Below are 23,685 nucleotides of genomic sequence, written 5' to 3' on the forward strand. Positions count from 1 at the left end.
GTGTAATTATTAGGCTTAAATATTAGCCTATTTGTATCGCCCATAGTGAATCACAGAATTTGCTAATATTATGCGAATATTGATAAAAAAAAAACCTCAAGCTTGATCTGTGTACACAGTAAAATGACCTTTTCATGATTGTTCTTGTAGCCTCTGAGCAACAGATAAGCCAGTTCCCTGCTGAAGATGAGGAAGAGGAGCCAGAGGCCATGACTGCAAAGGGGGCAGGTAGAGAGGATAACAGAGCAAACAATATAAATTTAAGTTATTTCATGTAAGATTAGATAACACAGAGCAGGAGAGGTGAGAGATTCTATATGATGTCCAGATATTCAGAATGGTTTTAACATTAGGCTATAGATTTAGAGTTACGCTAGACAGAATAAATTGTGCCGCATTAATGCATTACAGTAAAATGACTGAATAAATAATAGGTTCAAGTTGTTTAATCAAGAGTTCCTATCTGCGGTCATGACATCAGTGTCTTTGCCCTTCTGCTTTTTTAATGCCATGCAATACAGGGGATTCCGATGCTGAGAGAGGAGATAAAGAGACAGTATCCAGTGAGACAACAGAAGCCCAGCAGAAGATCCCAGCAGAAGATCCCAGCAGAAGATCCCAGAGGTACAGACCGATGCTAGTGTAGACGAGGAGAACCGTCATTTTGATTATTTTGCTCATCCTCAACCACAGGATTCAAATACGTTTTCCATTACCATCCTCAGCAACCCACAAAACATCCTCTGCTAGCTAAAGTTTTTCACAGCAAGCATGGCACCAACCGCAGGTGGCTGACATACAGTGATAAAACTGTCACTGTATTGTTGTGTGTGTTTGGCATTTGCACCTGCAGCAAGTGATAGTCCTTTCATAGAGGGAGGTATGAAAACATGTTCATCAGTGGAGAGAGGAGCATGAGAAAAGTAAGATCCACAGAGATAGTGCTGATGCTTACGTTCTGTTGGCTAAAAGGCCAACAGAACGTAAGCATGGGTGGAGCGACCAGCGAGGACCTCGGGGATGTGCCACAGACTAGACCCGGAGTTGAGCACCGGGGCGGTGCCAAAATCACCAAATCATTTATGATGGAAATAACTTGTTGGTTTGTGATTCTCTTTATAGAAACTACACCCTGCTATATCGCGCGATCATACGCGAATTCGCGAGATCTCGTGGGTCCTCGTGACGTCATGGCCGCAGCGCAGCGCACCCCTGCGGCGAAACACTCAACAGACACGCTGCGTCGCCGTTTCGCATCCAGTGGAAGTCCAGGGTCACTGAGAGGCTCCGTGGGATACTGAAGGGCACTCTCCTTATCAGCGCTTTTTATTGAAAGTCAGTAATCATTATTAAGAAAGCGGATTGGATGATTATCGTTAATACCTGCGGCAATCCTGTGGTCCACCGCCGTCGTTGCCGCCGGTTCGCCGGCGTAGTAGTCCCGTGCGTGACAGTGTCGCGGTGACATAATTAACTGTGACTCTGCTCGAATCACCATCTACGATGGAGGTCGGCGCCGACGATCCGCGGACAGCGACGGACGAGAGGGATTGTGCCCTGCGAGCGTTGGATGTCAAGGCGGGTGCAGCGGCTCCGAGACCCACGTGGAGCGGCCGCCTGGACTTCGTCCTGGCGTCGGTGGGCTACGCGGTGGGACTGGGCAACGTCTGGAGGTTTCCCTACTTGTGCTACAGCAGCGGTGGAGGTGAGACTGCCGGGTCGCACGGATGCATCGAAGTGTCAGTGACACCAGCAGAGTCCCTGCAGCCGTTACACAAAGGAATTGCATAAACTGAGAAGAACATGTGTGGACTGCACCTTTTTTAAACTTGAGACTATTCAACTATCATAATAATAATCATTATTTTTTAATTTATTCTCAGTTTGAAGAGTTCGATTTCTCTCTTTTATAGTCTAAGGTCCTTTCTAACCTTTCTTTGTGAAGTGTCCAGTTTTGATTCAGTGCCAAACAAATACAATTCAACTAGATTTAATATTGTAACTGGAGGTAAAAGAATGTTTTCTTCAACCTATGCGGAAAACCAGATGGATTCCTGCAGCTGATAGACATAACTTCTACCAAATTCATGTGAACCAGCTGGTTGGTAATTGCACAAGACTCATGAACTTAGTTTTACTAAAGCACATCCTGTTAAGCAGTATTTTACTGTTTTGTAAGGGTGACTCCGCAAGATATGAATGCTATGCATGATGATAGCATGAGATCAAATATCAAGCATGATTTTCATTGAACTAATATACCCGGTATGTTTCATTATTTACTTAGGTAGGATGTACACTAGTAATCCATCAAGCATGCAGTTATAAATAAAATAAAGTTATTTTTAAATGAAAGTTAGGTCAGATCTGAGTATTCTCCCTGAGCATAGAGGGTTATGGGATGTGTTGTATTTAAGGGGATCTTTTTAAAAAGACAAAGCTTCCTCTGTATACAAAAGAGAGGCTAATAACCATTAGGGCTCAGAACATGGCGCCCCCCAAATTAGTTTTTAACAATACATTCGCACAGATTATTCCTGATTGGTGAAGCATTATAAAACAATTCATCAACCAATGAGAATGTGATTGAGTAGGGCACATACTGTACTCCCTCCGTAGATAATAAGTCACTTGTTATGCTGGAAGTATGCTCTAAACCAGGGGTGTCAAACTCTGGCCCGCGGGCTCGTAGTGTAATTATATGTGGCCCGCGAGATAATATCAGGTGCTAGTGCCTTGGCGCGTCAAGACCCGCGAGCATCCCCACAGATGGAGAAAGAGGCATAATATTATTTTTATTTAAGAAATGAATGCCACGGATGTGTCCTTTATTTGAAATTGATTTCTCAGGTGTTTATAGTATTACGCTTTGCTTGTTCCAGATTCAGTGTTTAAGTAAAATTTAAGTTTGTTCCCATATGAAAAGGTGCATTATTATATCTAGAAAGAAGGGGAAAAGAAGGGAAAAATTAATTGATTTCAATTAATATGAAATCTGGCCCGCGACTTTGTTCCAGTTTTTAATTTTGGCCCACTGTGTATCTGAGTTTGAAACCCATGCTCTAGACAATGACACAGCAACATACTTGGCGATACTTGACAGCTGGTATGTACTGTTTTTCTGATTCAGGTGCCTTCTTGATCCCTTATCTCACCATGGTGCTCCTGTGTGGCATCCCCCTGCTCTTCATGGAGTTTGCTATCGGGCAGTACACTCGTTTAGGGCCAGTACACGCTCTAGCCAAAATATGCCCATTGTTAAAAGGTGAGTGACTAAAGGCTCATGTGATGCGGAAGAACATCCTTCATTAAAGTAGACATATTTTTCTCGTATTCAGGTTCCTGATTTTGATTTGGGTTATTACTTGAAAAGGTTTACATGCTCTAATGTTCAGAAAACACATCAGTGTCCTCATACTGTCCATTCCTGCAGTTTCTCTTTTCAGCCTCTGTTTGAAATCTTTGGTTTTAGCTCCTGTCTTTTTGAGCCCCCCCTCCTGATAAAGCCCATCATCAGTCATAGTAACCTGGGTCTTTCGGATCTTTGGTGTCTTTCAATTTAAGGCACCCTCGCCCAACAGAGAGTGATCAGTTCCCAGCTTGTGTCCAAGAGACATTGTCAATGGGTCGTCCTTCCTGAAACAGCCATCTGGAGGCTCTCTACTATCTCTTGAGCTCTGCGGATAGCTTTTCTTTTTTATGCACTGTTGATTCCCATGAGGTTTGCATAGTGAATTTCATAGGGAATCTCCGACAAAGCCCCTGCCTCCCACTTCCATGGGCATGCACCGTGCATGCCACCTACTTCTGCGGCACTCCTCCAGCAGTTCTGCATTCTTACCCTTTTTGTTCTCACCTACCAAGACACCCTCCCCATACTATACATGGGGTTAAAGTGGGCTAGCCCGTCTTATACCCCAGAATATAAAGCTGCAACAGTTAATTAATGAATCTATTAGTAATTGACTGCTAAATTAATCGCCAACTGTTTTGATAATCGGTTCAAGGAGTCATTCACTCCACCATCGCAGACCTGCAGACACGGCATCCCAACACACTCCTCATAATAAATGGAGATTTTAACCATGTTAATATCTTCAAGACACTGACAAACCTCACCCAGTATGTGACCTGCAGCACCAGAGGGGACTAGACTCTGGACCTATTGTATGATAATGTGAAGGAGGTATACAGTGCAACAGCCCATATCATATGGGCCATCCATGCACCCTGCTGTCGTGGAATTTCCGTCTATCCTCCCTGAGAAACTCTCAAGATGGGGTTTCTCAGGCACCAAGGAAGACCATCTTATCTATGGCAAGCCAAAACAATCAGAGAGCAGCTGAAGTCTCTCTCGAGGTGTCATAGTCGCGGGAAGATGACGACATTACTCAAAGCTAAATACGCAACAGAGACCGGAGATAGGGAGACTATCATGGGATGCCAAACACTGTGAACCTGTTGATCTGTGTAGCGAACCGAAAGTCTCTTCAATATTGAGCTCTCATAATAAATACTTCTGCTTAAGACGGTTTCCGTCTTCCTGAATCAGGATCCACTCCATCAATTATTCTATTTCACCTGCTACCATCTAACTTGCACACAGAGTTTCTTGACCACAGCTTTCCACTTCCTTTTGGACCAGCTCCTCTCTTTGTTCTTGGTTGTGTTGTAGTGGAGTCCTGCCCAGACCTCTTTGACCAGCCAAGGAACAAGCTGTGAGACTTTTCAGGAATCTTTTGAAAGATTATCTTCACTTTGCGATACAGGAGATTTTTGAACATTTTCACTATTTCCTCAGAGCCTACTAATTTAATTAAAGGAAAAATGAAAGAATAAATAAATTGCCCATTTATCCCATTATCCTCTGTCATAATGTGTTTGATATCCCAGATGAAGAGGAATGTTTAAAGTGTTGAATATTTAACCTAGGGGAATGCATGCTCTTTCTGAGTTCTTCTTAGTCTGTGATACATCTGCTTTTTTTGATAAATGACTTGTTTTCATATGTTGATGGATGAGAACTTGTTAAGCAAAATAACAGTGTCTTTTTAACTTTAATTATTTACAGTAGCACATTGAATGAATTTTAATTTAGTAAGAAAGAGCTAACAAAATATTCAAACATTGAATCACCAAAAAACATAATTTCTTTCATTTTCAATTTTCTTACAAATGTGGGTGACTGAGGGTATGCTCTTACAGTCTACATTAGTTGTTTAAACAAATCGTAAATACAAATTATAAACATCATTTTATTTGGGGCTCAACATAATGGGTAATTTGTTTAAAGCCTTAAAGTGCTAATGAAATTTAAAAACCCCACCTATCTGGTGGAATTTATATGTGAGAGCACCAACAGTCACTGACAGATGATCAAACCGACAACTGTCAAATTCAAACAAGAGCCCAGCCATCAACAATCAGTACTTATGGGTGTAAATTGAAAATCCTGTTGATCTTGTTCTAACTCAAAATTTTTCTCCATAGTTTTCTTATCAGACAGAGATTATCTACCCGGTCAAAACCAAAACGTATGGGTCCTTCACTTGATTTATCGCTCATTTCTTCCTGGTTATTGCTCTGTGCTAAACAAGGGCCAAAAGAAGGTAGTTTTTTTCTGTATGTTCTTTTGAATGATTTCCCTGTGCAAGTCAAGTACACTTTACTGTGATGTAACTGTGATAACTGATATAGATTTAGCCCACAAATATCTATCACCAATCAACAAATATGCTCATGTTTTTAATTTACTGCTGTAGGCTAAATCATAACATATGTAAGTATGCTTTTAGCTGGTTACATTTTCTACCACTCAGGACTAAAATGTATCTAGTGGACAGCAGAGGCATGACAGGACAATATACAATGAATTAAAGACAAAAGCCCTTTCTTAAACAGCCCCTATACCCTCTCCCTACCCACTTCCACTTCATTTGCACTTTTCTGTTCAAGCAAACAAACATCTATTTTTAGACTGGTCAAACTAAGATAGACATTCACAATTGTCTTAAATGTTATGTTGTATTTAGGATCAAATAAACCCTACTCTGGTCTGGAAAATAATAGATATGTTCCATTTGTTTATAAATTATTGTATACTTGCGGGGACTGTTTGAAAAACCATTAGAGTAAAAGACAAGAAGATGTTTTACGAAAACGAAATGCCACCAAAGAAGCTTGGGTTACAAAATGTTATGACACTTCCTGTTTTTGCTGGAAAGAGGTGTATCCTCAACGCTGTATTTATACCCCTAACTTATACTTACTTACTATAAAAAGGGTGTTTCCTTCAGCTGTGTGACTACAAATATAGTTACACTCTGATGGAGTGGGAGTGGGGAGGACCCAGTTTGAGAAAGGTCAGACAGCTCTAAATTAACTAAACATTCTTTGTATGATCTGCCCAGTTTTTGAGCCAAGCAGACTGATATGTTTTGGCAGTTTGAAATGACCTCTCACTTCACAACTGGTGCAACAGCGGAGCAGTCGACCATGTTAGCTAGATGAGTAGAGTGAAAGAGGCAAAAAGGAAGGAGAGCACATCATGGACCATACCCAGTGGTTTTAACTGATCCTGGAGCTCAGGGAGGGGGGGGGGGCTTCCTTTGCTTCTGTCCTCATGTAGACAGAGAGCTGTTTTTCAGTTGCCTCTCCTTCCATTTAACCAAACAATGACATTGGTTCTTGCCGAGCATGGCATTCCAGCCTTTCTACAACAAGTACAAATGTGTTTACAGTAGGCAAAGTTCTTATTTATCTCTAAAATACAACAGAGAGACATTTCCTTCAAGGACAGTGCTTTTGGTGGAACAGATGTCATTAATTCTCAAACATTAACGATGACATGACGTAAAAGATCAGGAACAGGAGGAATGATTTTGGAAAAATGCTTACTTGCTTACTTGCTGAAAGTGAGATCAGAAGTTTGATGCCCCTCTGACATATATACAGTAAATATGTAGCTGAACCCAGCAGCCAGTAAAGTTAGCTTATACTGTAGTACAATAATTGTAAACAGCAGGAGAAAGTTATTTACGGGTGTTATGGCAGAGATTAATTCCTAGCCAGGACCAGTGGAGACTCCAAGAAAGTTTCTGTTTGGCCAAGAAATAGTCTTTGCAGTTTCCTTTTTTCATTTACAAATTACTTTATTGCCATGTCAACACAGTTGATTGGAATTTGCCTCAGTGCAGCTCTTAGAAAAGACAAGACAAAAGGTCATTTAAGTTGGTAAAATATACATTATAAAAGCATAGCAAAACCAGTTTTCAGAATACTAACATGCATAATATGATAAAATATGTATAAATATATAATAAAAATTGCTGCTTATAACCTATTAGGGTGCTTGTTTTTGCATGCAGCTATGCAGCTGCTTTTGAAGGGCTTCAGCGTTCAAGTAACAGCCTGAGGATATGTGTTGTTCCTGATTCAAGATGTCTCGCACATAAAACTCTTTGCATGGGGAAGAAGTTTGAAAATGGGCCTAGTAGAGTGAGCGTATTTTGCGATCAGAGGTTATCTATTCTATTGTTGTGAACACGAAGTGAGTTGTGGCAGAAGTGTGGCCGACAAAGCATTTGTCTTTGTCCGAGATACTGGTTACAGAAATAACAATCACATATTTAAAACATACAGGGACTTTGCATAAGAGACCAGTTCAAAATATCTGTGAAAACAGAGGCAAGTTGGTCAGTGCAATACCTCAAAGTGAACGCAGACACATGATCTGGCCCTGCTGCCCTTTTTCTGCTTTAACCGCATGCTCTTAAAAGGAGGGAGTGCAGGCTCTGCCTTCTACTCTGAGTTGTTAATTTGACCTCAAATCATGAAAACATCTGATTTAAAAGAATCCATTAAACCTATCTGGAAGAAGAGACTGGGCTGTCTGTTTGTTCCTGTACTCTCTAAACCTCTGTAGATCAAATTTTTTTTAATCACAAAACAGAATGTGTTAATTAGTGAGCCTTAAGGGGCTCAAGATAAGCTAACTGACTGTAGTGCAAGGCACGTTTATTTGTATAGCACATTTCAACAACAATTCAATTCAAATTCAAATTTAAATAAAACTTTCAAAGTATTGGGAAGAAACAGATACAATTACATTAAAATACAATCAATAAAAAAGAGAATACAAACAAAAAGGGAATAAAGGTGCAGTACAATAAATGTATTAATAGTTTATTTACTGAAAGGCAGCGGCAAACAGAAAAGTCTTCAGGCTCGATTTGAAAGACCTGTTGCAGCAGACCTTCGGCGAGTTTGTTCCAGATCTGTGGAGCATAGAAACTGAGCGCTGCCTCTCCATGTTTAGTTCTGACTCTGGGGACAGAGAAAAGACCTGTCCCAGACGACCTCAGAGGTCTGGATGGTTCATAGCAAAGCAGAAGATCAGAAATGTATTTTGGCCCTAAACCATTCAGTGCTTTGTAAACCAACAGTAGTATTTTTGAAATCAGTTCTTTGACAGACAGGAAGCCAGTGTAAAGATGTGAGGACTGGAGTAATATTATCTACTTTTTTTTGTCTTAAAGGACTCAAGCAGCAGCGTTCTGAATTAACTGCAGCTGTCTGACTGACTTTTTAGGGAGACCTGTAAGGATACTGCTACAGTAGTTGAGCCTGCTGAAGATGTTTTTCCTCATTCCAATCCTTGAAATATTCTTTAGGTGATAGTAGGCTGACTTAGTAATTGTAAGCTCCAGATACATAATTACCATACATGTGAGAGGGGTTACAACTTGCTTAATAAAGTCCCTGCAAGAAAGTGAATAGGCACATTTTCCAAATTGAATTGAGTTCAATTCTTTCTTGAAAATACTTTCTTTCTTGAAATTGTTGTGTCAGATAGTACAAACATGGTGTTGGTTTCCCAGCAATGACAGTTTGTAGAGAATAAGTAAATAGTGTGAAAAATATTATACTAGACGAGTAGCATTTAGGTAGTATCCTGGCGTGTCCGAACTTTGGAACTGCTCTACAGGCCAGCCTCTTTAGCCGAGTCATTGCTCTGAATTCCCGGAAGAGGTAAAGGGTGAAAAAAATAGAAATGGGCATATGGTAGCTGACACAAAGACCTACCCAGCCCCACCTGAAATCTGACACATCGCTAAGAACCACCGGTGCTAAAAGACTGAATAATTTAATCTGTTGCAAGTCTTTGATCTCATCTTTACTCACTCTGGCCAAGAGCCTGTTTTATTCACCAGCTAAATGACATAGTGGAATTTCTAGTCCATGGCACCAGGAATCTTAAATCTGTGGCTCAGTTAGCTTGACCTTATTTTGGCCACCACTCCCCCAGAGATTATTTGGAGCCTAAATTATACCCATAATTCTAATCCTGGGCCTAATTAACTGACAATCAACTACAACATATGGAGTTTGAGAGCTATTTTCTAACACGTGTCCAATTTCTTCCCCTACAGATGACATGACTGTTCCAGAGTTGTCGCTCACTTTGTGTCTTTTTCCCTGCTGCGTGTCACTCTGCAGGTGTTGGTCTGGCCACAGTTGTTATCTCCTTTGTGTTCTCCACGTACTACAATGTGCTCATGAGCTGGGCACTTTACTATTTGTTCAACTCATTTGGAGGGACGCTTCCCTGGAAGTCCTGCAACAACACTTGGAATGTCGTCGGGAACTGTTCCAGTGGTTTCCCTGGCAACGCCACCCACCTGAAGTCTGCCAGTCAACAGTTCTTTGAGTGAGAATATGATGTATTCACAGTATTAACAGCGCATGTCTTTTCACTACACACTGCAGAAGCAGCCCTCACAAACATTTTAAAGCATTTTCCCTAAAGGTTTTTTTGCCCATCATCCCACCAAATTCCGTGGAGATCCGTTGAGTAGTTTTTATATAATCCTACTGACAAACAAACAAACCTATACACAGGGGCAATAACATAACCTCGGAGGAGGAGGTCATCATATGTAATTAGTTTTATTTTTTTTCCTAGCCTGGAAACATGTACGCATGGGTGTTTGATGTTATAGGAAAATACTTTGGATTTGAAAACCAAGTTTTCAGTGGCTTAAGGAGGATGTGAATCACTTGCCATTTGTATTTTCACTCTTTTTCCCACTTTTCCAGTCACAGGCTTCTGGAGAAAACCAATGGCATTGAAGAAGCTGGGGGAATTCGCTGGGAACTCTTTGGCTATCTCATTATTGCTTGGGTCATTGTGTACTTATGCATATTCAAAGGAGTCAAATCCACTGGCAAGGTCAGAATAACACTTCTTTTCTGCAAATGTTTATATGGGTGGTGATGGATATGATGATTTAGTTTTTGCCCCATTCCTTGATTTGCTCTACAGTGAAACAACAACACAAAAAAATAAGTTAGAGATATTTGATGTTCTGTAAAAATTGTATCATTATGAAACTGTGGTGGGGAAATTATAGCATATAGTATCACAAAATGGTAGTGTATACAATGTGTCCAGGGTATGCATTGGCCCTCTGAGGCTTTTCATTTTTAAACTTGTGCTCTGACATGTATTCACAGTTAGTTAATTTTATCTGCTATATTCTACAGTGTGTGTTAGGTCTTTTACCAGTGGGATACTTTTATGTTGCCTGCTTACAAAGTTTACATACATACAGTAGTAGTTGACATACATACAGTAGTAAGTGTAAAAAAATTAAAATGCAAAACAAACATGTAAGCTCAGACAAAAAGAGTTTTGAACATGCACGTTTCTTCATACAATTTCCTGTAATTTACTATAAAAAAACACTGTCTAGGCCACACAGAGATATTTATTTGAAAAGAAAACACACATCCTCTTTACTGGTGTCACTGAAACTAGGTCCACCATCGCCATTGCAACTGTTGCAATCTCACCTACAAAACAAACCCACACATTCATCAGGTTCTCCTTTTCACTGTTTGTCTTTGTGCCTCACAGGTTGTGTATTTTACAGCTGTATTTCCCTACTTCATCCTGTTCGCCCTGCTTATCAATAACCTGCAGCTTCCTGGAGCCAAAAATGGTATCCTCTTCTTTGTGACACCTGTATGGAGCAAACTGTTTGAAGTGAAGGTGAGACTTTGTTATTGAATGCATGGATACGATAAGATATACTTTTTTTAACCAGAATTTTTTTTTGTCAATAAAAATGGAGGTTAACAGGGGTTGACACTTTCTTTTTACCCAAGAAGCACCTGTGCTACTTAGTTCAAAAATTTTGTTGTGCACAAAGAATTTCACTAGCGCAATGAAAACGTATCAAATCATGATTTTTATTATTAATAAATCGATATGAAAAGACATTTACCAAGCAAAATGGTTTACTTCATCTGAATCTACAAAAGGTTTTAACTATCTCTGCTTTAAATCTTTTAGTAATTCTTAGTTCTTTATGTCAAAAAAAAGAAAGTCTGCTCAGTCCATTTAGACTGCAGTCACTGATTTAGACAGTAAGCAAGTATTTTCTGCTTGGGCTGAATTTGAAATATCACATGACGTGCTGCTGAATAGATTTTACAGCTAGTAAAATGGTAGCACTGTCGAGCCCTTGTTAATCCTAAGGACGTTGGCTACACACTGACGTCAGATAGAACAAACCAACTTTATTTATTCAAGTCAAATTGATTATCATCTCACACAGTGATCAACAGATGGTATCAATTCCTTATTTAAATCGACTATGTATTTGGAACAGCAGGGAATTTAAAGCACATACCTTTTTTCTTCTTTTGAGTTAATAAGCACTTGGCTTTTTCTTCGGTCAAGGTACAGACCCACAAAAAAAAGAGAGAAAAAGGGGGAAGAGGTAATTTCAGGAATGCACCAAAAATACTGCTTGGGTTACTACAGTATAAGTAAGTCAGTGTAAAATTTGAGGGTTTGAAGGTTTTAAGTGACTGAAAGTTTCCCTTTGCCACTAAGTGAAATCCAGAGCAGGAACAGTCTGATCTGACTACAGCTGGGTCTCTCCTGACCTTAATAGCACATAATAGGCAAGCTGAATACTTACTGCAGCGAGAATGGTTCAATTTAGGTTTAGTACTGTAAATGTAAATACACCAGAACACATATATTAAATGCATTATTTCAGACCTTAGGTATTTCTCTGTAACACTGAACATGTCATTATAAATGTGCAAACAAGTAAGAAAACCTCCAATAGAAACTCAAATACTGAAATCTGTTAAATGAATGAACTTGTACAGTCTTTAAAACTGTACAAACTGAATCAATACAAAAGTTAATTTTCATGCTCTCCTTCATAGGTTTGGGTTAAAGCTTCAGCCCAAGTGTTCAACTCAATTGGAATAGCATTTGGCTCCATGATTTCGATGGCTAGTTACAACAAGTTCAACAACAACATCCTCAGGTAAAGACTGGCTATTTTTTTCCGTCATCGAAGATTGTTGCTTCCGTCCTGTAGAAAACTGAAATCAACCCTGTCTGCTTGACTCCCTCGTCTTACACACAGGAGGGATAAATAGACCAAGGTTGATGGAAGTTAAGAATTACCTGTACATACCATCTTCTGTGTAATATTACCTGCCAGAGGTAGTTTTTACTTCCATTTCTGTTTTATACAATCTCTTCAGAAAATATGAGACTTTTGGCAATGTAGTAGAAAACATGAACTGCCATGTTGATGATCAGATAGCCGCTTTTGAATCTAGAAAAGTTGTTTTCCTTGGTTTTTTGGGGACTGTATTGAAATTGTTTATTCTGTCCTCCTTTCCCAGGGATGCTTTGATTGTGTCAGTTACCAACTCATTCACTAGTATCCTGGCTGGCTTTGTGATTTTCTCTGCTATTGGCTACATGGCTCATATACATAACCTCCCAGTGGACAACATAGCTACAGATGGTAAGCATCAAGCTGTGGAGTGACCATTGCACCACAATAACATAACATTGTTTGGTTCCAGTATTTAAACAGGAAGGACTTGATGTGAAATAGACACTGTGCATGCCAAGATGTAACAGAAATGGAGATGGACATGTTGTATGAATACGATATGACAAACTCTGTTGTCCTCTTTATCCTCTAGGGAGGTTTTTTTTTCATGCTTTCATTGTAAGCCGAAACACAGATGCCTAGATGAAACAGTCCACCACATTCTACAGTTAAAGGGGCACTGAGCGATTCTAAAGAAATACACTTTTTGTACTAATCAGCAAATATTTTCTCACGGTCCGCTAGCTGTCGGTTCTGTGTGTTTGCCGAAACACTGAAAATTAAAAAAAAAGAAAAAAGAAATGGTGCAAATCCCCTTCACAACAGTCTGCAGTTTGTAAACATCACTCCCAGAGACGTGCTGGCGAACAATGCTACGACCCACGGCTTTTGGCCTTGTGGTTAGCGTGTCGGCCTCCCATACCCGAGGTCACGGGTTTGCAGCCTGGTAAGTGCAGTTAAATCACGGCAACTACAAGGGGGGGGCGGCGGCGGCGGCAAGCTTTCTCTAATATCCCTAACTTCCTCTTAAGTCATCATGAAGAGTATTATTCAGCTTGTAAAGACAGTTGTATAATCTATGCTCTGGAGAAGCTTTCTAACACAAAAAACAACCCAGAGGATTAGGACTATTTAACTGTGTAAAAGAAAAACTGCAAACATTGCAAACCGCAAAGCATCACCAAGCATGACACAAGTGTATTTGCTAGTTTTAGACTGACAGTTGTCGTTTTCCTGTCCGGCGCCCACGTTTGAATAGCAAATGCGCATGCGCATAAATACCATCTGAACAGTAGCGTCGTTGATTCAGTAATGCTTTATAGAAAACAGACATCATGTGATTAGCCCCTGGGTCAGATTCGAATCCTGTGAAGTCTCAGTCAGTTTTATCACAGTGTCAAATGATGACTTCCCTGTGGTCTGATCTGATTCTCCCTTGCTGATAACTTGTTTTTTATTTTCTTACATAATAATCTTTAATAGGCTCATTTAGATATGGTTGGCTTTTTGATATTTAAACATTTTAACATTGTAGCAACTATTGAATATTTAAGACTGGATGCGTGTGTGGTATCGCTCTGAGTGCATTTCTAGTTTGATACCGTGCTGAAAAGGAAATTCCCTGAATAATTTACAAGGTAAAGGTATCATGTGCTCCATCTTCTTTGTGTAGCGGTTACTCACAGCAACTTTCATTGTTCATTGACCAAAGAACATAAAGTATTGTTTGGTCTGGTCACATTTTCCCTCCTGGAAATAATATCCTGCCATGTTCTTTAACACTCAAAAAATAAACAAAAAAACCTTTATTTATCAGTAGCCTGTTAAACAAGTGGCTGGTGCAGGTACACTGGTTTGCCTACATGTGTGGCTACAGTAAACTGGTTGGAACAGGACCTGGATCTGGATCACATCTGTGATTTAAAGGAACGGCGTAAATCATTGGTATATTTGGTGCTGAGGGGTTCAGTTTTCTTACTTCTCTCAGCAAATGGTTATTGGTAAATACCTTGCACTGTATTGCATTGTAGACTGGCACATTACCCCCATCAAATGATCCATTTAAATTTTTACACTGTTTTTTTTTTTTTGATTAAACAAACGATATAACCATACATCCATAGATATATAATGTTAAAGTCGCAGTAGACAGTTTTCCCTCTAAGCCTTTCCAAGTGGCATTAAAGTGCTGGTCTTATAATACATCCTTGCCTCAGCACCACCACCCTCCGTCTAGGGCTAAATTTCCTAGTTGTCTAATTCTTTAACCAGATTTTCTTTTTAACTTTATAGCGAGCCGGGCCAGCTTTTTTCTATTTTTCCTGTTTATATGCTAAGTTACTCTGAGTTAACTGGCTCCTGGGACCTAGTTCATATTTAGTGTAGAGACATGAAATTGGCATCTTTCTCTGTCTTTAACTCTTGGCTTGAAATCATCTAATTTAACATTTCAAACTGTTTTTTAAAGGAACATAAAAAATCTTCCAGACATCACAGGTTTTATTTGCAGCTCAGTTGATGGGAGCAAAGGAGTCCGAATTTTGTCCACATTTGCATATATTTGCATCCCAGTCTGTAGAACTAACAACCCCTTTGCTATGTCATGTTTTCAGGTCCTGGTTTGGTGTTTGTTGTGTACCCTGAAGTCCTCTCAACCATGCCCATCTCCCAGTTGTGGGCCCCTCTGTTCTTCCTCATGCTGCTGTGTCTGGGCCTTGACAGCCAGGTAATCATCTCTACCTCTCACAGAGGTGTGTAATGAAGGCTGTTTGTGAGGACGAAACAAAAGCATTTAATTTTGCATCTGTAGCAAACATTCACACCGGTGTACCCAGAGTCGGCCCTAGCCTATATGACGCCCTAAACAGAATTTAATTTGGTATGATTGACATTGACAAAATATAACATGTATATAAAAAAGCAAGCTTTCTTGTGGGACATTTCAAGTGCTCTTGGAGGCCCCCTGGTGGCCACGGGGCCCCTTAGGAGCCGCTTAGTTTGCTTATCCCTCAGGTTGGTCCTGCCTGTATCAAGGAAAAGGTCAAAGAGATTTATATTCTCACAGCTTTTAGTCTGTCAGGAGGAATGTAAAACCATGGGGAACCTGGAAAAAATGGTATTACTGTACTTACCTAAGTACTTTACTTACCTTATCTATCTCTCATTTATAAAAAATAAATAAAGTGCTTCACAGCCTTAAAGCAGAAACAAAACTTGCATAATGAGCATCCAAATAATTTATGGCTTTTAAATCTTTCTCAGATTTTTCTTGGAGATTAGACATTTGAACATTCCACGTCTTTTATTATCAAAATCCAAGGTCATTGTGCTGATGATGTGCTGAAATTCTGACCAGATGATGGTTAAAATCTGCTGTCCATCTTTAAACGAGGTGTTTTACCAGCTATTTGCATAGGCCCATAATTATCACCCCAAACAAAGATGCAACAATGTCTAAGAGTCAGAACAAGCAAAAAAAATAAAAAGGAACATATTTTTCACATGGGTATGTTTTGTGTGTGCACTGGAGTTTGCAACAGTGGATGTGGCTGTGGCGTTCCTGAAGGATGAGTTTGGTGCCAAAATTCTGCCTTTTCTAAAAAGAGAGGAGCTTCTGACCTTGGCTGTGTGTGTCTTCTGCTTTGCCTTGGGAATTCCTCACATTACTAAGGTACAGCAAGAAACTCCCTTCACTTCTCTGAGAAACATATTAGAGGATATGTGGCAACAGGTACATCACTTGTGATGGTTGTTTTGTCCTTCTCCTCCCTGCTCAGGGAGGTATCTATGTGTTTCAGCTGATGGACCACTACACCGCTGTGGTTTCCCTCGTGTTACTGGCTTTCTTTGAAGTCATAGCGGTCTGCTGGATCTTTGGTTAGACCCCCCCCTAACCCTGACCCTAAGTGTCCAATGCTTAAGACTTTTAAGCCCCCTGGGCTTCCCTCAGCTGATAAACCTAATTCTTAAAAAAAATATTTTTAAAGCACAAGGAAAATGTTAAATTAGTGTTATTTTCTGCCAGGCGTCCGACGTCTCTCCTTAATGATCAAAAAGATGCAAGGAAAAACTCCAAACATCTACTTCCGCGTCTGTTGGATGCTGCTCAGTCCTCTGTTGGTCCTGGTGAGTTTTCTTCTAAATACATAATCCATTCAAATGTAATTATTGCCTTGGAAGGATTGGTATAATCACATTGATTATGAAGTTTGTGGTTAAGACTATGTTTTTTTTTCTTTGTTCTTTTACATAGTGCATACTGATCTCCAGCCTTGTCCAGTACACTCCTGTCCACTATGGGAAGTACACTTACCCAGTGTGGGCTGAATTGTTGGGCTGGTGTGTCTCACTGGTCTCCATCGTCTGGATCCCACTTGGTGCTGTTCATGAGATCTGCAGCAACAAAGGCTCATTTCTCCAGGTGAGTACAAGGCTCATTATTCCGACTGATAAAATCAGCAATGCAAAACTGCATACAATTATAATGCCAGTATAAGGTGTAGCTTGTTCAACATCTTATGTTTAGTGTATCTGTAAGTGAGGCTCTGTCTATTTCCTGAAATGCACATTTGAGCTATAGAGTCCAAGCATATAGCTGACGCGTGCTTCAACAAAACTCTGCAGTCTGTGTTCTTTGTTTCCGTTTACTGGAACATTTCTTCCTTCAAATACAAAATAAAAAATGATGACAAAGTACTCCAAACAAACTACACAAGCATGATTTATACAGTAGGTGCAAAAGGAACTGTGGATATAAACACGATCAAAACTCTCAAAGCTACATAACTTCAACAACCACAGGCAGCTTATTTTACCATCTAACCAATCAGTGGTCATTATTGGTCCTAATTAAGAATGAATGAAACTGCAATGTAACTATGAAACTGCTTATCTTTAACAAATATGTCAATATGTTTTTACTTACGTATAAACTAAAAAGAAGGGACATTTTAGATCTTGATCTGATGTTGGTAACATTAATATCTGTACCAAATTTCATGGAAATGCACCTAATAGTTGTCAAAAAACACATTTTGTTGCCAGTGAAATCTTGTTAATATATCGACCTTTCTGAATTACTGCTTGAACAGACCGGGCATGTCTGACAAGTCTGCTCTTCTAAAACTATGCCTTGTCCAACTCTCAGAGACTGCAAACTGCCATGACTCCTACAATAGACCTGGATGCTGAGGATCCTTTGCCAGAAAAGCAGAATGTAGACACACAGGCCTCTGAAACCTTGTTTACCTCAGGGGTATGACCAGAGAGAAGACTGACACCACGTCTGTGCATCGGCACATATCAAACCCAGTGGTGCCGGTGGATTGTTAATGAATGGTGTGTTTCTTGATTTTAAGAGCTGTATTTATTTTGAGGGTCATTTTATCCTATTTGTTCTACCAAAGGTAGGGGTCTTACTCTTTACTGTACCTTAAGCCACCTGTAGTGCTTTAACACCATAGATGCTTATTCTTTGCAATAGAAAAAAAAATCATCTTTTGCACCTTGTAATTTGATTTTGGTATAAGTTAACATCACGTTCTCGACTATGCAGGTTTTTCGTTCCAACCAAAGATTAGCATTATGCCTTTCCCTTTGGTTATTGGCTGGTAAAAAAGCCTGGTGTATGCAGTGACATGTTCTCTTGCAATGTCTGATAAATGTCAGTGAGTTTGTGTAGTGTAAGCCTACCTGAGAGCCTAGACGATCTCCTTTCGGCAGGGAGAGCAGTTTCGGGATCTAAACGGGGACCTCCAAGTGTCGAACCTATAAACTAGGACACTGCCTGTGTGTGCTTAACTATCTTGGCGCAGGTAACTCAAGAGTTTTCTTTTTTTAATTTGTAAGAGGTGCGTTTCATGTACTGCCATGAAGCTGAATTGAGCTAATAAGAGTAGATAATCTTCAGGAGGGCAACACTTGCTGTATCTGGCGTCTGTCCATTTAGTTGTTCTCCATATTCTGTTTAATATGTATTTTATCAAATAAGCCTGAATCAAGTGTGTCTTTTATTCTAAAGTACTGAAAATTAGGTCTGATTTTACATGTCAACAATATTTTAAGATAATGTAAGGAAAAATGTAATCACTTTTTAAAATTGAAAATGTTAGTTCTGTGTTTGTTTCATATTTGCTCTTGAAATTAACCTGTAGGCGGAGAAAATAATCAATCTGGGGCTTAACAAGTGCCATTACTTTTTTAGAATTACTCAAAAGAAGCATCTTTCATAGAAAGTTACTTAAGTTTATTATATTCAGATAATCAATATTTAATCAGATAACCAAAACTTTTAATTAAGATGTTGCATTCTGTATATGTTGGATTATTTTACTTTGTCATAAAGTACATGAAAAAGTAGGGATGATATAGAAGCACTTTTACAACGCAACAAAGTCACTGTTTATTTCGTATTTGCTTGTGTTTTGTGTTTGATTGTTAAAAAACCCCACAATTTCTTTACCAAATGTAATGTTGATTTTTCATCTTCTTACTTTTATCATCATATTTATACTCTGGTGCTATGTTGGATGTATACATACATTTTGTTCAATAAAATGCCTTAATTTTTGCTCTATGGTGGCAAACATTGTCATTTGGATCACAGCTTCAAAGAGTCACTGGGTGGCAGCATAACAGCAGGGGCTGCATAGGTGGAGACCTTCGCATATATGAACTGCTTCAGTCTTCACACTCTTCAAAGCAAAAACAGTTTCATCTGTTGTGTCACATAGATCTGAATTTAATATTTCGAATGGATTGGTCACAAAATATTTAAGCAACACATGCATTTGACAGCATACTGGGGATACGACGGCAGACTTGCTAAAATATGTATTAGATGTCAACGGCAATCATGCTGCAAGACGCTATTAAAAATGCCCACCAGCACCATCAGTACATTTATTTTCAGAATGGATGACCCCACTGGGAACTGAAGCACATCTTCTGGTGTCACTGGTTCTGGGGCAGAGCACAGCTGAACGCAGCAGTGCTTACAGAGGTTTGGAAGTTAATTAGACCCCTGTAGTAAAGTGCTGCAGCAGCGCCCGTAGCAGATCTGTACGTTAATCAATACGCCCTTCCTGCATCCCTCGTGACAGAATGTATCATCGGCACTAAATTAGCGCTGGGAGCCCCGTCTGATCAATAGTCATACACAGTGCAGCTCGAGGGGCAGTAAATTACTGGGTTTACAGCACATGGCAGAGGGGAAGTGTTGGTGAGCCTGAGTGGCCAATGAAGGGGTAGATGGGTCACAGTCTCGCTCTTGTTGTGGGGTGTGAAGACATTTATCTGTGCCAGGCGAGTGTTAAACCAGCAGCTGATCCTCGTGTTGGAGCTGTTTCTGATCTTGTCTGACATTCCTTGGTCCGAAGTGAATTGTGCAGTGGGGCAGGAAATCTACTGGTGCATCGGACCATCACTGCTTCACATTCTGTAATAACTGTGCCCGAGCGAGGAGGGAAAACTGGCACACTGCCTGGGAAGAAACTTGAAATTTCACTCCCTTGTGACCACTCAAGGTTTCTTCCACTCCTCTTCTCTGTCGTTCCACTATCTTCATTCTCTCCCGTACCGTGCGACGGGAAGAGGATCCCATCTGTTTTAATTTGTGTGTGTGTGTGTGTGTGTGTGTGTGTGTGTGTGTGTGTGTGTGTGTGTGTGTGTGTGTGTGTGTGTGTGTGTGTGTGTGTGTGTGTGTGTGTGTGTGTGTGTGTGTGTGTGTGTGTGTGTGTGTGTGTGTGTGTGTGTGTGTGTGTGTGTGTGTGTGTGTGTGTGTGTGTGGTCGTGTGTGTGTGTGTGTGTGTGGTCGTGTGTGTGTGTGTGTGTGTGGTCGTGTGTGTGTGTGGTCGTGTGTGTGTGTGTGGTCGTGTGGTCGTGTGCGAGGATGATTAAGTGAAGAAAGAAGAGATCAAGGTTGATTAAATTCTGCTACTGGTTATGTGCGTGGTGCTTGGAGTGATATGAAGTAGCACAGGAACGGAGAGGAGTTTCACCTCATCATTAACCACTCCACTTCATCTTGATGACACGACTGCAGCCTCTGGTTCTTCATCTGAAAAATACTACTATATACTTTATCCAAGCTCGCGGCGGTCAAAAATATAGATGCAGAGAAACCTCGAAAAATGCATTATTTAATTATGCATGACATCATTTTTTCTGACGTCTTCATGACGTCACTTATGATATGATTGGGAATTATTTTCAGATAAATATAAGCTTTAGATCGTCTCCCTAGCCCTATGATTTGTAGAGATATCTAAGGAAAATTAATTTTTGTTGACCTGGACTTTGACCTTTGACCAATCAGCTCAGCACACAGACAGGTGAAAAAATCTACTGCTTCCAGCTACACCAGCACGCCGGGTAGTAAACAAAAAAATTACAGTTGCAGTAATCTAGATGGAGACAAAAGCATTTATGAGAGTTTGTGTTTCTCTAAATGAAAGAAATAATGCAATTTGTGAACTGGCAGATAGTTGACCACTCCCATATTTCTGGCCTCTTTTGCTTTGTGAAACTAGAGTTGATTTACACAACCCCTGTCTGCATTAGTTCCAAACACCAGTGGTTCAGTTTTTTCATCATTCAACATTAGAAAGTTATTTGGTTTATAAGGGTAAGCCTGGTGTATTTATGTATTTATAGATTTGTGTATTGTGTCGTATCATGAAAAGAGTTATTGTAGTTGTGGAGAAGTTGGCCCAGAGGAAACATGTAGATACAGAACAGTAGTGGGCCAACAATAGATCCCTGAGAAACGCTGTAGGTAATACCTGCACAGCTACATGAGATATTCCCAGCTGATCAACCCACTCTCACAGCAGTTTTTAAGAGGTAAGTCACAAATGTAAAGTATTGACTCATGTACATAGTGAACGTGCTCCCAGCCATGCCCCGCCTGCCCAAAACTAAATTCAGTTGCAAAAAAACCAAGATGGTTGTATACTTGTATATTCTTTTTGTGGGACTATGTTATTTATGAGTGAGGTGGAAAACGTATCAATGATATGATTACAATTTATTTAAATATTCAAACAGACAATAAAAGCACCTATTATTTTTAAAACCTGAATAATTTGAGGGCAAAAAATCCAGCAAGAGCATAGGAAATTAGTTTAATTAATGTGTTTAAGTATTTTTTTAAGTATTAAAAAAATCATTCAGTAAATCAAACACGCATTTTGCACTGCAGCTGTTATATGTTCTTGATGTACATGTACAATGCCTGTTGAATTGTATATCTTGTAAACCATTTAAAGTTGTTGTTTTTTCTTCAAAAGTGGAATCTACATAAAACATCAGATGTGCATCTTGTTGTGGCAGCTGACTTGCATGAGGCATGTTTTCACTTTGAAGGGACACTTCACCACATCTGCAGTTCTCATTATTACTTGACTCTCTTGCGTGGTTTATTTGAGATGCATTTAGCTGCAGTCTCCAGGCAGAACTGATACATCTGGTCGGTGTGTGGTGGCAGTAACCCATATAGAGAGCTTGTGTAGTCATGATAAGAAAACGTGACAAACAAAGGTTCAAAGGTTTTCATTTACATAGCAGAGCATGAGAACATAAACTGATTTGCAATGGTTTTCCACCTCCCATTCTTGGACTTTTCAGAGGTTTAACGATGCAGTCTATATATTCAATGCATAGTGGATTTGCCCAGTTTGAATGAGCATATTTATTTATTTTCCATATCAACCCATTAAAATGCTAATGAGTTTAGCTTGCCAAATATTCATATGCAGATAAAAGCTTCTAAGGCTTGGATGCTACAGTGTGTTCCTGCTGCACAGTTGCCTTTGTTTAATGAGAATTTCTTTTCGGGGGGGGGGGGGATTTCTTCCTGACTGTTTGTGATGTGCATACATAACAAGTCTGCCCCTAAGTAGAGCTCACCTCCTGCTGGTAATGAGGCTACAGCTATGGCATTAGTTGGCCTTTCGTCCAAATAAGAAATATACAATAAGAAAAATATATTTTTTTTTTCAAGAAACAGTGAGGATTGCATGTCATATTGGTTCCTGTCAATTCAGTTTCACTGTCCAAAAGATTGGTCAAAGTGTAAAAATATAAACAACATATACAACATTGTCACAATCCAAGTACTTTCCTTTTTCAAACATGATTTTAAATATTAAAAATTTGACAAGAATATTTTGAAACTTGTTCTTCAATTCATAAAGTTTAACTTGTGGTAGAGACATTGTTCTGTTCAATCAATTTTGGGTTGGTGAAATTGCTTTTTCTTATACATACAGATATGATTGTACGGTAATCCCATAATTGAGCTCAAGGCCGAATGTGACGGTTTGGATTCTGGCAGATCTCAAGTAACATGCATGGACTTCACAGCTCACAAAAAACAAATAATGATGTCCTGCTCTGTTTATGCTGGAGGCAGGAATGATGAGCTTCCACTCAGTCAGAGGAAATTCCCTGCGTAAAATTTAACTTGATTTTTGAATAAGGCTGGAAAGTATTAGGGAAGGCAACTGTCTGATATGTTTTTCTTCTATTTAACCTTTTTCTGTCTCTGGATCCAAAACAAAGGATTAAGAAGCTCAGATCACAGCACATGTAGAGGGACTGTAACTTCATTCTCTACTTGATTCTCTTCTCAGGATGCCAATATCTTGTCTGTATATTTTGGCTGCTATATTAATGTTTAATAGCTCGTATATAACCTTTAAGAGCATCGGTGACCCTAGGGATTTTTACTCGATATAAAACAGTATTAGCATGGACAGAAAAAACTTTACTTTCTTTTGAGGTCATCTGAACTTATTTATGGTGACAGTGGCAGGAAACGACAGGAGTGACGCAGGATGTCACTGAGACGAATTGCGCCATGAAATGGGTCAACTCTCCTGGGCATGCTCAGAATGGATAATGCCTACCCAACTGAGCTGCCATTTGATAATATACAATATAAACGCACGCACGCACGCACGCACGCACGCACGCACGCACGCACGCACACACACACAAACAAACAGGTGAGTGCTCAGGACAAAAACTTCAAGAATTAAAGTGACAAATTGAAAGATGGTAACTAGAAAACCGAGGTCATTGTGTTTTGTGTGTATTGCTGTGAGAGTGGGCAGGTCTGTATGTAAACAGACCAACCAGGCACGTGTACAAGCTTTTGCAGATTTGCAAATGCAAATTGGTCTGGTGATGCCACGTGAATGAGTGTGAGTATAATTTTCATTGGTTTGTAATTATCAGTACAGATCAGGTT

At 39.7% G+C, this 23,685-nt stretch overlaps 1 protein-coding gene across 2 annotated transcripts; it reads left to right on the plus strand.

Moving 5' to 3' along the window:
- The first annotated feature begins 1,069 nt into the window (after positions 1-1,069).
- On the plus strand, positions 1,070-19,008 carry si:ch211-225b11.1 (uncharacterized protein LOC561694 homolog). 2 transcript variants are annotated; one of them, XM_035638920.2, is made up of 13 exons: positions 1,070-1,705; positions 3,131-3,265; positions 9,499-9,709; positions 10,099-10,231; positions 10,985-11,053; positions 12,247-12,350; positions 12,718-12,842; positions 15,047-15,159; positions 15,964-16,104; positions 16,211-16,310; positions 16,459-16,559; positions 16,687-16,854; positions 17,581-19,008. In XM_035638920.2, exons 1-13 carry the CDS (start codon positions 1,504-1,506, stop codon positions 17,692-17,694), a joined length of 1,716 nt encoding a protein of 571 aa, XP_035494813.1. In that variant the 5' UTR covers positions 1,070-1,503; the 3' UTR covers positions 17,695-19,008. The 2 variants fall into 2 exon arrangements, with proteins under 2 accessions (XP_035494813.1, XP_035494812.1); XM_035638919.2 differs by having other exon boundaries at positions 1,074-1,705; positions 10,919-11,053.
- The last annotated feature ends 4,677 nt before the right edge of the window (positions 19,009-23,685 follow it).

The sequence above is a fragment of the Scophthalmus maximus genome, chromosome 19, assembly GCF_022379125.1.
Source record: "Scophthalmus maximus strain ysfricsl-2021 chromosome 19, ASM2237912v1, whole genome shotgun sequence".
NCBI classification, from domain to species: Eukaryota; Metazoa; Chordata; class Actinopteri; order Pleuronectiformes; family Scophthalmidae; genus Scophthalmus; species Scophthalmus maximus.

Coding starts and splice junctions, on each gene's coding strand:
- si:ch211-225b11.1 (XM_035638919.2), top strand. CDS start 1,504: ATGGAGGTCGGCGCCGACGATCCGCGGACAGCGACGGACGAGAGGGAT. Junction 9,710..10,098: donor GCCAGTCAACAGTTCTTTGA/GTGAGAATATGA, acceptor CCACTTTTCCAG/TCACAGGCTTCTGGAGAAAA. Junction 16,311..16,458: donor AGCGGTCTGCTGGATCTTTG/GTTAGACCCCCC, acceptor ATTTTCTGCCAG/GCGTCCGACGTCTCTCCTTA.